General features: G+C 42.6%; 1 protein-coding gene across 3 annotated transcripts in view; it reads left to right on the forward strand.

The window, feature by feature from the left end:
- The window catches only part of ADCY9 (adenylate cyclase 9), an 85,983-nt gene that overhangs the window by 52,018 nt on the left and 17,348 nt on the right, over positions 1-16,617 (forward strand). For all 3 annotated transcript variants that reach the window (XM_080353762.1, XM_080353761.1, XM_080353763.1), the window contains 3 exons: positions 4,188-4,405; positions 9,139-9,241; positions 12,200-12,408. In XM_080353762.1, the coding sequence (XP_080209888.1) occupies positions 4,188-4,405; positions 9,139-9,241; positions 12,200-12,408 (530 nt within the window). The remainder of the gene's footprint in view (positions 1-4,187; positions 4,406-9,138; positions 9,242-12,199; positions 12,409-16,617) is intronic.

Raw genomic sequence — 16,617 nt, forward strand, 5'->3', positions numbered from 1 at the left:
CTTTGATACTGAGGAGGAACTAAACTTAGGACTCTTTAAATTATGTTGCGGCTACCCAAAGCAAGAGGCACAAACAACGGTACCACACTCTCCATCCCTTAGGCCAGTGTCTGCGTGTCACCTTGCCACAAGTTACACCGATGCCTTGCCAATGTCTTCTGCATCATAGCTCTGAGCTACAACAGAATCATTTCTGTTCACAAACACAGCTGAAATTCAGGCATCTTAAGTCAGTTCACATCCTTTTTTCTACCGACAAATACAGCATCTTAATTATTCAGCATGCTGCTGCCAGGATTGCTTTCCTTGCCTGTTGCTTAGATATTCTCACTGAAGCCGTGTACTTCCTCTGCAATACCAGACGTTGCCTATTTGTCGTTTTGTTCATAGCCTTCGTAGCTTTTTTGCTCTGCCTGTTGTCTCTCGCTCCTTCCTGAATACTAAGCTCCTGCCTAAATGCAGACTGGATACCAGTGCTCATCACCCAATTGTTTTATTTTCAAATAACTTTAATGGTTTCCCTTCTTGGGGACAATAATTTTTGAAACATGTTCGGAGATAGCTATCTTGCTTTTTTCTTCACATCTGTCTTTACAACTCTTCTTGCATATAGAGCTAATGGAGAAACTTGCCAGCACTTATTCTACTGATGAGCTACTACATTAATCTGTGTCCCTCTGCTCTCAGCCTGTATTTGACCTGTTGTCTCCTATGCTTAAGTTGTAAGCTCAGAAGCAGGAACTGCCTTACTATACTGGACTGAAATGGTAGGTAACACAACAGACCATGTTCTGTGCTGGATTCCTTGGAAACAGCCTGAGGGAAATAAAATAATAATCCCTTCAGCTCTTTGGGAGATAGAGCAGAGTGGCCAGCAGGTGCTGGGCTCAGAACAGCATGAGATCTTTAAGACAGAAAACATTGTGGGAGATCTGCCCAGGCTGTCAAGATGGTGTGTGTGTGATGCTTCTTCGCCAAGCTGCCTCTGCCCACAGGCCAGGGATCTCCAGGAACCGACTGCAGAGATTTGCCTTAGGTATTGACTGTCTCGTGTCATATGTTGTCTTCATCAGAGTTATCTTTTAAGTTTTTCCTACTACAACTGTGTTAGCTTCATGTGTGTTAATCAGCAAGTCGTCCTTAGAAGATGCCTGTACGTAGTGAATAAAATGTCCATAATTGCACTGGAAGAAACATGCTGGTAGAGACCAAATCCCATGTCCTGCTTTGATTTGGTTCACTTATCACTATGTCAAAAATTGGGCCAGTTAAGTGGCTACCAGTACATCTGGGGTGCCCATTTGACCGAAAGCTTAAGGAACAGATGCACAAAGTTGCGGTGGCATTTGTTTTCCACATGTTCTTTGCAGTTTCGGGTTTCTTGGGAAGGAGAGCCGTAAGCCCCCTTTACCTGTCTCTGTTCCCTTCCCGTGCCACATTGCTGTGCCTGGCCCAGCAGCACTCACGTCCCCTCTCCTTAGGGAGCGTTCATGATGTGAACTGTGTCCTTGGACCTCCGTGTGTCCCAACAGCCTCTGGCGCCTCCCTGTCGTTTGATGAACTGTCACATGGTGCATCAAGCCTTGGAGCACTCAAAAAACCCCTGTACAGTCTGTTGCTGTCAGGAACCACGGTAACATTGGACCTAACAACATTTAATTAATCGGGATTTTATCCTTACACACAGGCAGTTTCATACTCTAATCCCCTCCCGTTAAGATTAACAGAATGGAGACAGCACAGGAAAACCTTGAGCTGACTGAAGAGAAGAATTTTCTTAGGGATTTGAGCCTTTGCCAAAGAGCTAAAGAGAAAAGGCCAAGCGAAGTCCATGCTGACCTTCTCTGAAAGAGCAGAGTTTTTTGCTGCATTTTTCAGATGAACTTGAAGAACAGACAGGGAAAGCAAACAGTGCAGAGGAGTCCCTGTCTTCTATTTGAGCTGCTCATATTAATAGCAAAACTGTGTTCTCTCACTTACTGCTTTTCAAGTAACGACATCTGCTGCAAGGGTGTGGAAAAGGACAAATATTCTTTACCAGAAAATGAAAAAAAAAAGGTGATAATTATGCCCCCCCCCCTTTTTTTTTTTAGGCCTGAAGTTGTTCTGGGAAGTGCTCTGAGCAAATATAATCTTTAACATAAATTAAAAAATAAAATAAACAAAACCAAACCACACCGCACAATGAAGATCCTTCACTTCTAGCAGCTTACTGGACAGTTCTCTTTGGTTTGCCTCTGTTGGTTCTCCCAAAGCAGCGAGGATCCCCTGGCACTGCAGTACAGCTGTGCTCCGTAGCCATGTTCCCCCTGGGCAGGCTGGATAACCCGGGACACTTGCAGCAGGGCTTGCTCTGAAGCTGCTGATGTTTTCCCTTAGAAAGAAACTGGTGATGTTTTAAGTGAGGTCTTGTGCCTCTTTGAGTTCTTCTGCCCTTCTGCCGTACACAAGTGCCTTTGCAGTCCAAGGGGTTTTGTTTGGATTTTGCCAAGATATGTGTTGCTGAAATCACCTTTGTCTTCTGTTGATTATGTTATTTAGCAAAACGCTGGCAGCACACCAAGGTAACTACTCAATTTCCTATTCTACTTCATCAGCTGCTGTCACTGTGCTGTGAACACCTGCAAGCTGCCAAAACAGCTGTTGTGAGTGGTAGAAGGGACTGGACTGGACTGGGAATCCTCTCACCTCCTGGCTCCCAGCACGTGGCTCTAGGGGCTCACACCTCCATGGGGCAGCCCACAGCGGGGATCCTGCATCCCTTTGCGATGGGAGGAAGGGGAAGCACAGGCCACCTCCCTCCTGCTTTTCCTGGAGCTCCAGGGAACATTTCCAACACACCTTGTTATGACTTTTTAGCTGTTGAGGTCTTGGCACTGATAGGGAGCCAAGCCTGAACTCTTTCTGTCTCTTCCCTGCACAAGGTGACATTCTCTTGCTGCTCTATCAGTCTCGTATCAGCACTGATCGTGTTTGCACCTTTCATTAAACCTGCCTCTGCTCATCTGCCTCATTTGCTTTACAGGATACATACACAAGGAGATTGAATTAATTTTGCATGGGCAGCCAGAAACCAGATATTTCTTAACTTTAACAAAGTCGATTTTATGATCTAAGTAACATATTTCAGTGCGTGGTTGGGGTGGTGATGATATTTGTGGTATTTATTTATGGTCACTGTGGTGGCATCCAAGAATAGTCTTCTGGAGGAGCTTGTCACTGCTGTACAGGCAGGAATGAAGAAACTTCTGTCATGAGTGGGTTTCAGGACAAGGATAAATGATACGTGATAAATGATAAGACATGGAGGGGGGAGATGAACATTCATATATGCTAAGTTTGATGTATATTTGCATTCAGAAATGAGCCTGACTAACTGCAGTTCATTTTCATAATAACCATACTTAGTTGTCTAATTTTTTTTTTAGTTGCTTCAGTGCATATTGGTCTAGATCAAACAAAATGTAAAAGAAGGAACTTCAGGTTCCATGAAAATAGTGAAATTTTGGTTAAAATAATCCGTGTTCTCAAAAGACCGAAAGCAGAATTGATAATACTGTGTACCTAAGCTGCGTTGCAAGCTGGTGTCAGAATTTAAAAATGCAGTTTTAACTAATACAAAGGCAAAGAAAGGCAGAAATAAGTATATAATAGTGAAGAAAATGTAGCTTAATTTGCAGGGTAATTTTTTGGTGGGATGATGGGATGCACAGAAGGGCCGTTCCCACAGGTAGGAGAGGAGGCGGCTCTGTGTAGAAGCAGCAGGGCTGTGGCGGTCAGGGGATGCATCAGCAGGGGCTGGCAGAGCAGATTGCCTGTGACCTGTGGATAGATAGCACAGCTTAAGTAGGTATTTAAAAAGCTTTTTAGAAGAATCTTGACCTTAAGATGAATGAATGAAATTTGTGCTTGTCTAAGTCTTCGTTGCGTGGGTAAAAATGTACTTTGTTCTGTGCTCTTTGGAAACTTGGTATAGAAAAAGCAAAAAGACGACACCTAAACAGGTGTGTACTTGCAGCAGACATGAATAATTTCAGGGCAGGTGGAGTTCAGTCTTTAACATGGGCAGGTAAAAGCTCAGCATGTTGAGGAAAGAACTTCTTTCACCTTTTGCTCCATGAAATCTCTTCGATCTGCTTTCTCAACCACTACTGTTCTCCATGTATGTTTTACTTTCTGTCATCCAGGCCCCAGGAGGACACAGCCCTAAGACTCAGAATGGACTTTTGAGTCCTCCACAAGAAGAAAAGCTCAGCAATAGTCAAACCTCACTCTATGAAATGTTGCAAGAGAAAGGAAGATGGGGTGGAGTGAGCTTGGATCAATCAGCTCTTCTTCCCTTGAGGTTCAAAAACATCAGAGAAAAGACAGATGCTCACTTTGTGGATGTGATTAAAGAAGACAGGTAAGGAAAATCGAGCTGTGCAATGTAAAATTGTATAAAGGTGAGAAGGTGATAACAGGGGTCTCATATCTTTAATCTTTGTGCGCTTTTTGTCTAATGTCAGTATTTATTGTTAACGTATAACAGGTCATATGTTTTCTAATCTTAGTCTATATTCTGCTTAAACTACAGCAGGAACTTGATATCAGAAACATTCTGCTCAGGAGTACGTAAAGCCAGGTTTTTAATTGTTTCCTTGGTGCACAGTCATTCTTCAGTCGTCTTCGAAAAGGAAAAATAGTCTGTAAATTACTTGTCATGAAGTTGAACTCTTATCTGTACGTTCAAAAGTCCTCTTAACACACATAGCGTGTACCTTCCTCTGCAATTAGAACTGTAACGTAAAATCTGAACCACAAAACTCACATTTTTGTATAGCAAAAGAACAGCATCTGATAACTTTGTATGACTACCTACCTACCTAGAAATCCTACTGGCCTTGCAAGCAGAATGAATAGGAGTGAATTCTCCTGGACATACTACCAGCCTACAGCATTTTGTAAAGTTGGCTTCTCTCTCTGTTTAAATACAAATAAAACAAACAAACAAAACCCACCAGCTTATTTTGGGCAGACAAAAATACATTCTTCAAAATTCAGCAGTGTGTGATTTTTTTGCAAACACACAACCATATCTCCCTTATGGCAGTGGCTTGACTGGATCAGCTAAACCAATAACTTGAGTTTGTTATTATTTATGGATTTTCTTATTTTTGTTTCACTCCTTCCACTCAGATTAGGGGTATTTTATCTAAATATCGTTGAAAGTGCACGCTCGTATAGACTCCAGGCTGCTTGGAACAGGAACGGTGTCATCTGGACTGAAACTGGACTAAAGCAGGAGCAGTGAGAAGGGGGGACACCCGTCCCTCTCTTGTGTCTTCTCTAGATTTATTTAGCTCACCGTTCTCCTGTAGCCAACTGAAATTTTAGCTTGCCTTTTTTTTTTTTTCCTCTATGTGTGGTCTGTCCTTAGTGGCTGATAATAGGGGTTTAGCTGATATTTTCAAATATTGGAGGAGAGACGGATTGAGAAGGTCCAAATGTTGGCAAAAATCAGCAAGAACCAATTGGATTTTCCAACTTTCTGCAAATTTCCGGTTGCAGAAGTAGCTTGATTTATGTTGTTAATTTGTGGAAGATACCGAACTCAAGCTCTCGTGTTCCTGGAGCTTTCCTCCTCCACTTACAACATGGATAATTCTTTCTGATTCAGACCAAAGGAAAAAGCAGGACCATGATTTGACGCCAGCTAAAGCCTGGCTTTTTTTTGGTCTCAATTAAATATCATCATTACCATATTAAGTGGGCCATTTCTTGTTGCCAAGGAAACTTCTCTGCTGAGTTCGGTTCATGTAAACATAACTTTCCAAAAATAATCTTCTGATTAATTAGGTCTATGCAAATGGTTTAAGCCTACTATTTTACATTAATCTTTTTTAACATTTCTCAATGTGAAGTTATATGTAATAAGTCATTTTTAAACCATTCTGGATCTCCTACTGGGAAACATAATATATTGTTAATCTCAACAAATGTAGTATGCGTGAGGATGTTTGAATGGGAAATTTGAGGTGTTTTCAAGGAAGGGGTGAAGCCCAAACTTCCCATCATTCATCTGACATGAAACCCCCATTCTTAATCATAAAACTGCAAAACTCCAGTTCTGGTTTTATGTTACTGCAAACCCAGCAGCAGCAAAGCGTGAGCTTCCCCATGCTGGGCAGTGATTCCCCTGTGCCGCACGATGCTGGTGTTCCCATATCAAATTGTGTTAACAGAAGGTGCCTAACCCAGAGGTGGCGATAAGGTGCATAAATTAATCACACAGGCTCCCTGTACAGCTGGGAAGAGTTAAACGTGTGTAGGGGAGGGTTCAGGAGCCCGTACGTGACATTAGGGGGCTGGTTGGGGTTAGCTGGGCAGAAATGCTGGACACTGGTGACGTTTTTCATTTCCCAGCACCTTTCTGGAGTTCAGGTGACTGAGTTTCATGAGTGGCCATTCATTTGTTTGTGTGCCGAGATTTCACCTTGCAGGTGATGTCTCAGTACGGTTCCGGTTGTCTTTAAAAATAACAACAATAAAGCCAGTGCTGGTGTGGCATGTTTGTATTATTGCATTACATAAGAATCCTTTTCACAGAAGTCATCAGTGTGCATCTTCTTACAACTTGATTATAAATATTTGGCAAACAGCGTATAGTTTGAGCTCTGAGTCTGACCTTACTACAACCACTATAAAAATACCATGCTTTGTTCATTTGCTTATTGCTGTGTATTTTAAAAGAAAACTATAGTGTAAGAGTACAAAAGGTTTAAAGTTATTTTCACTGGGGATAGCCTCAAAGGGTTGTCACTATTTAGATTTTTGTTTCCAAGAAAAATTACATATTCCTTAGGTTAGAAACCTTTTGAAGTACAAGAAACAAGTACTTATGTGCTAATCAGGGCAGTACTTAAAAATGATCTCTTTAGACTTGCAGATCAGTCCCAGGGCAAGATGAAGCTCCCCAGCAGCTAGGTTCTGTGCAGCACTTCATCTCCCACCCCGGGTCACCTTCCTCTTTAAATACCTGAAAGAAACAAACAGATTTTTAATCACCCACTTCCCAGTCTTGCTCGATTCAGGGCAAACAGAAATTGGTTGTGCTGGAGAGGCACAGCCCCTCCTGGGAAGCAGATTATGTACTTGACTGCGTTTAGTCAAATAAACCGGGGTCTTCCTCTTTGGGACAGACGACAATTCACATGGGGCTGGGCTGGCGCAGTACGGCTGCTGGCATCAGAAATGCTGCCTTAGCCCTGGTGTCACCATCTTACACCTTCTGTTTCGTGCTGCGCTGGCAAATCAGATTGTTCTTCCTACATCCTGAGACCATTGCAGCTCCAGCACAGCATCACCGTACTCTGTTGAGCTTCCCTGGAGGAAGAAAGTTAATTCAACAATATTAAAACAAAGAAAAACAAACAAACAAAACCACCACACACACACACACACACACACACACACAGACACACGCAACTCCTCCCCCCCAAAAAAGAAACAAATAACCCTTGCAATATTTATAAGATGTTCTTAGAAACCTCTAAGAGATGGGAGAGATGGAAGAATGAATGAGAGGAGGACTCAAGTGAATTGTGTCCTGTCATTCCTTCACAGTTAACCTGATGGTTTTGATATATTGACCAAGGCCAGAATGTTTAAAGTTTATAAAGTATCTGCCATATTCATGGTTGAAATCTTTTGTCTTCTCAAGCTTCAGTCTGTCAATGTGTTTGGTTGGTCTTGCATCTCAAGAAAAAAATACTTCCCACACGTCATCTTGTACTGGGGAGCTTGTAGTTCCAAAAAACCTCCTTAAGTGTTCATGAAACATAAACAGAAAAAACAAAAACAAACCCCTGAATAAAAGAATTCAGGCACAGTTCTGTAGGATCCTTCAGCTTCCTCATCTGCTTAGAATTTGATCTCCTGTGCATTTCTCTGATTTTTGCTTAGAGTTATCAACTTGAAAATAGCCCACTCTAATTGTTGCTCTGGTGCTGTAATTTTCAAGATGGGAATAGCACTTGGAAAGCAGCAGCCCCATTTCAGATCCTACAGCAATTTTTAAAACAGTGGGTTGCTGGAAAATGAAAGGAGGTTCACAGCAAGAGTGCGTGTTCCAGTGTCTTGGATGAGGACTGCATAGCAGAGAGGATGACGGGCTAAACCAGCAATAAATGGTGTACGCAGGTGTAACCTTACGCTGTGACCATCAAATCCTTTCAGCTCTCTGACACCTACTAGAGAAAGACAAGGTTTGCAGATCAAGTGCCATGGATGTTGTTAGAAAACTTCTTTCATAAACCTCTTACAACTAATGTAAAATGCAAAAAAATGTTGTATTTTTGCTCCAGAGGGTGAGGAATAGAAACAATTTTTTAATGATTGAGGCCTCTTTTTATGTTTGGGTTGGTTGGTTGGTTGGTTTGTTTTATTCCTGCACCTGGTGCTGGCAGATAAGGTGAAGGAGTGCATAAGCACCCTCTGGTAGATACTGCCTTCTGGTGCACTAGTCCTAGTGAGCTAATTTCATTTTTTGTCAGTGTTGATAATTCAAGTGATTTCAAATCTTCTGTTTCAGAGGTAAATGTAAGCTATCCATCTCCTCAGTTCTGTTTCTTTGTGGCCCGGATCATTAACGGAACGTTCCCAGTTCAGTTACTGAGTTATTTTAGTGTCTTTGAAATAACAAGTGCTTTTTCTAAAATGGACAAGTTTGTTGTTTTTTCTGTTTTGTTTGTTTGTTTGTTTTCCTAACAGTTTGTCACCTTTGTCATCCTTGGCTGCTTTGAATGATAGAATTCCACCCTAGGACACAAATATCCTGCAGCCACACGTCTCCTAAGGTTGTGCCTCTCTAGCAGAAATTAACCTTTACCGTTTGCTGGCTTCACTTACAGTTATCTGTAGTCATCTGTGTTATAACTGTTAAGTTTCTGGAAGGGCTTGTTAGTCTCTTCCTGAAAATATAGACGTTTGCGCTCTCATTTTTTAGTAAAGTATTTCCTTTTACTGAGCAAGTGAAGAAAAGCAACAGGAACTTTGAAGCCAAGCGCCAGCATCCCTGGAGGCAGAAACCACAGAACAGGGGGCTCTGAAAGAGTTACAGCTGAATAAACTGATGGTGATGTTGTCTTTTCTCTTTAGCCTCATGAAGGACTACTTCTTTAAACCACCCATTAACAAGCTGAGCCTGAACTTCTTGGATCAGGATTTGGAGATGGCCTACAGGACAAGCTATCAGGAAGAGGTGTGTTTCTCCTGGTGTTGGTTTCCTTCTGTAATCTATCTAAGCAACTGTCTGTCATTAACACATTCCGTTTCAGTCGATGACAAGGATCATTAAATGTCGAATGTGATTTACTACTTGGTATTGCTGCCTCTGAAAACAGTCTCCTTTCAGCTTACCTGTTTTGTGCCATGCCCTGGGTCTAGTCCAGTGTTGAGGCTGGAAATATATTTTCACAGTCCACCAAGATACGCTAATGACTTCTCACCTGCCTTTTCTCCATATTCAGGCTAATGTTTTAAGGCTTTGGGCAGGCCAGAGAACAATGCTAAGCTGAATGTAGAGGTCCAATTGCTACTTGTCTTCTCATCAAATATCCTGACTTTGAGAATGATAACTTTGAATTTGATCCTTCTTCATGTCACAGCCTCATGATTATCCCTGTGGAACCTAAACCTGCTCTGAACTCAAATATTGTAAGTTTGCTAAGTGTGCTGCATTCAGAAACAGGCAGTTCTAAACACTGAGTAACTGCAAGGAACAGTGAGTAAGTTGCAAGGAACTTGGTGCTCTCTTCAGGATTCTGCATTGAGTGTAAAAAGTCCCTAATCCCCTCGGGGGCTAAGAGTATTGCCGGCTCTCCATGGCAATAGAAACTCCTGCCTGGTTGATAGGAACTGGCGAGATGCTTTATGTTTACATGTAATGACATTAGGTGTCAGCACTAACTGAATCCGCATTTCCACAAGTTGCTGAGAAGCTGCTGCAGAAAGAGGGCAATGGCTCTCCCCTCCTTGTTCCTACCGTTCCCTGCCCCTTCTAGTGGCTGTGGTGCTCATCAGCCTTCCCTGCTGTGAGCCAGTTCATTTTACTAGCCCAGCATAAAATAGTCATGGGGGCTTTTTTTTGTCTTCTGTCTGGTCTGTGTTCTGCTGTATTGAACCAGCAGCTCACGGAGTGGTTGGCAGGTGCTAGAGCCAGGGCAAGGTAAGGGGAATGGGCCCTTCCCTTCCAGTGCTGCTGAGCTCTTAGTTTGGGTCATCTGTCTGGCAGAATCGCATCGTCATAAATGTAGCTGTTGATTTATCTTCTTCCCAGTATGTCCTACATCTGAGGGCAGGCAGGATTTCTCCTCCTGCTGCTCGTTGCTTTCTGTTCATGGGCTGCTTTCTGTTCTGGGCAGTGTTGCCATGTTGACCTTAGCAATAGCCCCTATTTATTTGTTTTCCAATGTTTACAAGCGAGACCTAACTTGTTTTTTTAACAAAGGGAAACATAGTTGTGTTGCAGTTCAGTTTGTTCCCTTTGTTCAGAAACTCCATACTCATCCTTTCAGTGGCATCTCTCTGAATAAAGCTCATCTAGCAACAGCAGGGAGAAATTTCTCCTGGATAAACTATACAGGAAAAAGTAAATTAAGTTATTTCCCGTGGAAAGGTTGGAAAGAGAAGTGAAACAATGAGAGTCAAGCATACACAGATCGACATATTAATGTGGGCATGTGGGAAATTCATAGAAGGAGCAGGGAAGTGGGCTCTGCATTTTGTTAGTAGCAAGCTATTAATGTGAAGATCATTATGTGTAAAACTTCCTGGGAGTGGGAGTCTTCACTCTGGACTAGTAACTGCAGCATTGGAGCAAAACCTGTTTGAGCCCTAATATTAACATAGCACTGGGTCCAAAACAACAACAAATCTTCTCTCGGGAGAGTGAAACGGTTTGTCAGCACTGCTGGTGCTTTAATTGCCTTGCAGGGCACTGTTGCTGACAGTCACTCCCAGCACCCAGGTTCACCTCATGGCACAGTGCCCGCTGTGTGTTCGAGTTGTGATCCTTCTCTGTAAGCAGCTCTGCTCCCAAGAGCTTGACTGCCCTGGTCTTGTTTGGAAATTAAAGCACAACTTAACACTGTTAGGGCACCCTTAATGCTGTCACTTTAGGATATAGGGCTGCTTCCCGTAACTCAATTTATGTCATTTTCTCTGTGGACTAACAGGATTCTGCTACAGTTCAGATGGAAAGGTAATTTTGGCACTGAAATGATGCTAGCTGAATTAATTTGGTTGCAGAGAGGTACAAATGAGGAACAAGTTCATTTCCCGGTATAGCTGAGTGCAGATAGCATTCTGAGGAGCAAACAGAATTTCCAAATCAAACCAGTATAGTCAAGCTGAGCTACTTCATGGCGACATTGATAACATACTTTTTGTTTTTTTCATTGGAACTTGCTTTCTGTGGTCCCTTGAGCAGATACAAACACTCTTAACGCTGGGCTCATTGCATTAAGCCAGGATGTGGAGCTCATGATCTAGTTTTCAGCTGGACTGGCCAAAGCAGCACAAAGCACAGCTGCACAAGCACTGGGGCCAGGACAAGATGGGATGGGAATGTGTGGTAAGGGCTTATGGAAGAACAGAACTTGGTGTCCTGGGCTGCCATCAGTTCCGATTACGCAGTGTCCCAATTGCTGCTTTTAAACTGGTGTGAAAGGGAGAGGTGAACTCTGCCACAGACAAGTAGCTGTTTCTGTAGAGTGGTATTTGGAGGGTTTTCTTAAAGAACCATTGGATCCAAAAGGTTTATTGTAAAATCTATTATTATTTTAAATGAAAATCCTTGAAGAAAACTTCTTATAGCTTTATCTGCTGCTAATTATGTGTTTTGTGTTTCTTTGCACAGAACAACCAATTTTGATATTTATTTCAGTATCATAATATTCTGTAAAAATCACCCTAAACCTAGGGACTCTGCTGCCAGTACTCTTTTTTCAACACATATTTATTCTCAGGGAACTGTGATAGCCATCAAACTAACTCTTCTGTTTCTTGTTTCAAAACAGTACTCATGTTGGATTAATGAAGTGGCAAAAAGTTCTGTATTCCTTTGTTTTTGTAGACTGCTGTTTATAATACAGTTAAATTCAGCAAAATGGCAGTTATTAATTTCCATCCCTTCTCTCAATGCCTGGATTCCACACAGGTTATAAGGAATGCTCCAGTGAAGACATTTGCCAGCGCTACCTTCAGCTCGCTCCTGGATGTGTTCCTCTCCACCATAGTCTTCCTCATACTGTCTGTCACGTGTTTCCTGAAACACGGGATGGTTGCATCCCCTCCACCTCCTGCAGCCGTCGTGGTGTTCGTCATCGCCATCCTGCTAGAGGTGCTGTCCCTTGTCATCTCAATTAGGTAAATAAAGCATAAGAAGGTCTTGAAATAGCAATGGGAACTGAAATGGTGGCTGGGTTGGCAACATTTTGTTTGACAGCACCCCAGGAACTCACTTGGATGATCTGTACTGTTCAGAAAACGGTGTTAGTGAAGCCAAGAAGGCTTACGGCAGATCTTGTGTAGAGAGAGGTCGAGCTACAGAATTCGTAGGAGCGAAAGGTGACTCTGATAGAGGCCACTTAAGAAATCAGAATCTCATGCCATGTCTGCCCCTGCTTTTTGTTCCTTGGGATGCCACACGCAGCTGGCTATCTTCTCCCCTCACAAGGCTGTCAGAGTGAGGGGACTCAAACAGAAAACTTTGATCTGTCCTTCTAAAACAACAACTCTGCCTTAAAATTCCTAGATAAAAGTATACCATTCTGGGGTTAAAACAGAAAGAATGTATCAGAAATGCAAAGAGCAGTTCTTTTCTCAAAAAAAAAAGGGGAGGGGGAGGTGTGCAAAAGTCACATCTGTCCAGAATTAGTTTTTTGAATGACCTCCATTTCAAGTCTCATGGGTTTAATATTCAAACAGTTTGTGTTTTCTCTGTTTGACACGTAAATGGAGTTTAGCATTTCCCCTGGGTCCTGAGCTATGCGACACGCTGCTGCGGAAGGGTGAGCTGGCAGTGCCGGCCCCAGCGCTGCCTCTTCCCCATGGCAGCGGAGCATCCCCAGTCCCTGAGCTCTTGTCCGTCCCTGCGGCCCCTGCCCCTCTGCCTCTCCTGTGCCCTGGAGGTGACACTTGGCTGCAGATACCTGATATGTAACAGTGACTTCTCATTCCTGGCTTGTGCCCAGTCACACAGAGAATGTGGTTCTGGACTTTTAAGACGCTTACAGGCCTTACCCTGGCATTTGTAACTACTCGGTGAGTGGTTACTGTGCGGTTCCTACATAACATGGGGTTTCCCCCAGGCATGTTGGAGCTACCAACACATTCAAGTGCAGCAGAAGACTACAGCATTCAGTAAAGCTCCTGCTCTCCTGGGTGTGTTGTCTGATTTGTACTGATACTACTTGTAACCTGTTATTAACCCAGATGACAGACCCAATAATAAGTTGTTTGTCTATACTTGTGAGAGCAAGTTTTTTCTGCCCTCCTCATCCCCTGTTTTCACTGCGCTTCCTTCTGACACAAGAGCATGTTACAAGGGTGGTGTGTGGAAACGTGTGTCCTCACTTGTAGTTCTGCAAATCTATCAGGTATGTGTAAGTTAAAATGCTTTCATAATTACAAGTTAGAAGCAATTCTGCTGTTGTTTCAAAGGAAACAAGACATTGCAGTTTTCACTCAAGGTAAAAGCTACTGAATTTGTACCGTAGTCACTGACAGAAGCTTGTAACTCCATGCATATAAATGTATGCAAACATATTTGCATGAAAGCTGGCATTTAGGTGTAGGGAGAGGTCATTTGGAAATGCTTTTAAGGACAGTATTTCTTAGCAGGTGTATTTGATTGCTGCAATTTGAATAGTATTGTGGTTCTTCAGTTTTTAGAAAATGTAGAAATTCAGGAAGTGTTAAAACCTGTACTGATGGTTGAACTGGTAGGACTGTCATTCCAGGGCATCCTAACCTGGATTAACTGTTGCTCTGTCCTCTCTCTTGCACCAGAAATGCATTTTTCCCTTTGCAGAACAGTTTCTGTACTCTCTTTTGGACAGGAGAGAAGGGGTTTTTTGTCAGTTTAATGTGCCCAAGCAGCTCTTTCATCGCACCAAGCAGGAGAGTAGGAAGGCAGCAGTGAGCAGGTAGTTGGTGTTTGCCATAGCATTGTATGCTTGAATTTGTTCAGCTCTGGACAACTCAGCCACCACTTTGCAGAAGAGCTGGGTTCTGCTTTCCAGGTATGTTTGGAGAAAATTTGTGTTCATTGACCTTGCAGGTACCTTATCAAAGTATTCCACTTTAGTATTTTTTTATTTCATTAATGGTCCCCACTTGTTTTTTCCAATGCTACATCGCATTTGCATTTATAAAAAAACTATTGCTATAATCTTAGGAATTTTTAATGTGTAGTTACATATGGTTTTATTTCAGTCCTGTTGTGTAACTGGAGGTTTATGAGTTTCTTAAGGAGAAGGCATATTGTTGTTTTCAATGTGCTTTCTACAGGGTGTTTCAAAAAGATGGACCCAATTTCAAAGCTATAGTGATTTCAAATGGAGTCCATCTCTTTGAAACACCCTGTGTATAGTCAAGAATTTGCGAAGTGGTTTTGTCTTTCTGAGCCATGTACAGCTGTGCAGAGGTTTAGCTTCACTGCAGCACTGTGCTGAGAGCCATGCTCTCTGTTAGTGACCTTGGGCCATTACTGAGGCTAGTTTAAGTGGCTTTATAATGTTTTCTTAACACTGTTTTGTTTTGCCCCGACTTTTTAAATATTTTCCCGAGACTAAGTTAGTTTAAAGTCTGAATTTGACTTTGTAAGCCAGCTGGGATGCTTCGTTTAAAGTCAGTGAGGTTTAAAAAGCAAGTGTTACGGGATCGCTCCTAAGTCTTAGAAATACATAATTTTTAATATTAATCATTCTTTTGTGCTTAATTCTGATTTGAAAAAAAACAGGTTAGGAAACATCTCACACTGTGGAGGACACCTGTAGCCAGCCATCAAAGCTCATAGTCCCACCTGGCGTAGTAATGACAGATGTTCAGTGAACACTGTACTGGCGGCACGCAGGAGATTTGGGCACGCAGGGGATATTGCACTATTGCAATTCCAGCACAGCTACGGCAGGCGCAGATGATCGGTAGCCAGCAGTGCTTGCTGCATTTGTTGGAATCAAGATGACCCTGAATCTCGAGACCCCACAAATTGTCACGTTTAGTTGAAACAGAAACAAGGATGGCTGGATGGGGTAAGCGGTTGCTGCCCTCCCTCAGCTGGGGAGCAGGGATGTAGGAATCACGTCAGCAGGTATCCCTGGCGCATGGAGCCCCTGTCGTGCATGTGAGAGATGTGTTGCTCCTTCCTTTTGGTAGGAGGGAAGGGTCTGCAAATCACTGTATTTACTCCACAGTTACAAGCAATTGATTGTCAGGAACTTGCTGTCATCGGCAAGCTTTCCTCTGTTAATGAGGTATAATTTGTATTTGGCTTAGTTCCGATCATCACATCTAAAGTAACACTTCAGTAAATCTCTTAAAGTACAGAACAGGATCAGCTGAGGTCAGAGTAGATCTTACCCAGGGCACCTTCTTGAAAACAGCCTCATACTATACACCAAAAATGAGCAGTCTTTGTAGATTCAAATCTCAGAAGCTTTCTGGTAGGTTTTCAGTTCTAAATGTAATAGCAGTGGTGTATTTGAGGGGAACGTTTTAGGAAAAGATATGTGTTTTGGTTTGGAGGGTTTTTTTTTGTTTTGAATTCATAATACGGCTTTATTTTATAGTAAATACACTCCACAACCTAAGGCACACACTCCTGTACAGTTCCCTTGAGCAGAAAGAAAACAGTCTATTTCTCCTCTTCAAATCCTCTTCAGAGTGAGGACTGCTCGCTCCGAGCACTCGTTATGCACAGAAACGGTGCGGAACTTCCTGTGCAGAAATGTCATCCCAAATGACAATCACAGAATACCACCGAGATATCTGAAGGGAGGAGATTGGACTACAATGCTGGGCACAATCCCAGGATTTCAGGAAAAGGGATTATTTTAGGACCACAAAATTCTTGCCTAAGTTTCTCATTGTATTTTCATTATCGTGATGCGAAACACCCTGTCTTTAAATCAGTCTAACTTCTAATTGAATCCAGGACTCAGCCTAGGAAGTACTCGCTACAGCTCTTGTGGCCAAGACCTTTAGTCCAGCTGCAGGAGCGGGAGAGCAGAGCGCTGTTGCTTGTACAGCAAGGAACGAGTTAAAACTCTAAAGCTCTAGAAGAGCAGAAGTCCTCAGGGATTAAGGCTTTCAAGGATGTTTTGATTCCTCTGAAGTGTCTGATAATCAATTATTGGAGTATCTATGAATGAGGATCTCACTGTTACTGCAAGTGCCACTCTAATTGTATAAAGCTGCACGCAAAAAATGGTGCTTCATTTGGAAGCGTGTAGAAGATGTCATCTCCTGTTCTGTAAATGTAGTGCAAAGAATCTCCTCCTGCCCACTTGAAATGTGGGTACTTTGACTTTTCATGAATTCAGCTGAAGTGTAAGAGGTCCTAAAGTTCTGCTA

This window comes from Nesoenas mayeri, assembly GCF_963082525.1.
Source record: "Nesoenas mayeri genome assembly, chromosome: 15".
NCBI lineage: Eukaryota > Metazoa > Chordata > Aves > Columbiformes > Columbidae > Nesoenas > Nesoenas mayeri.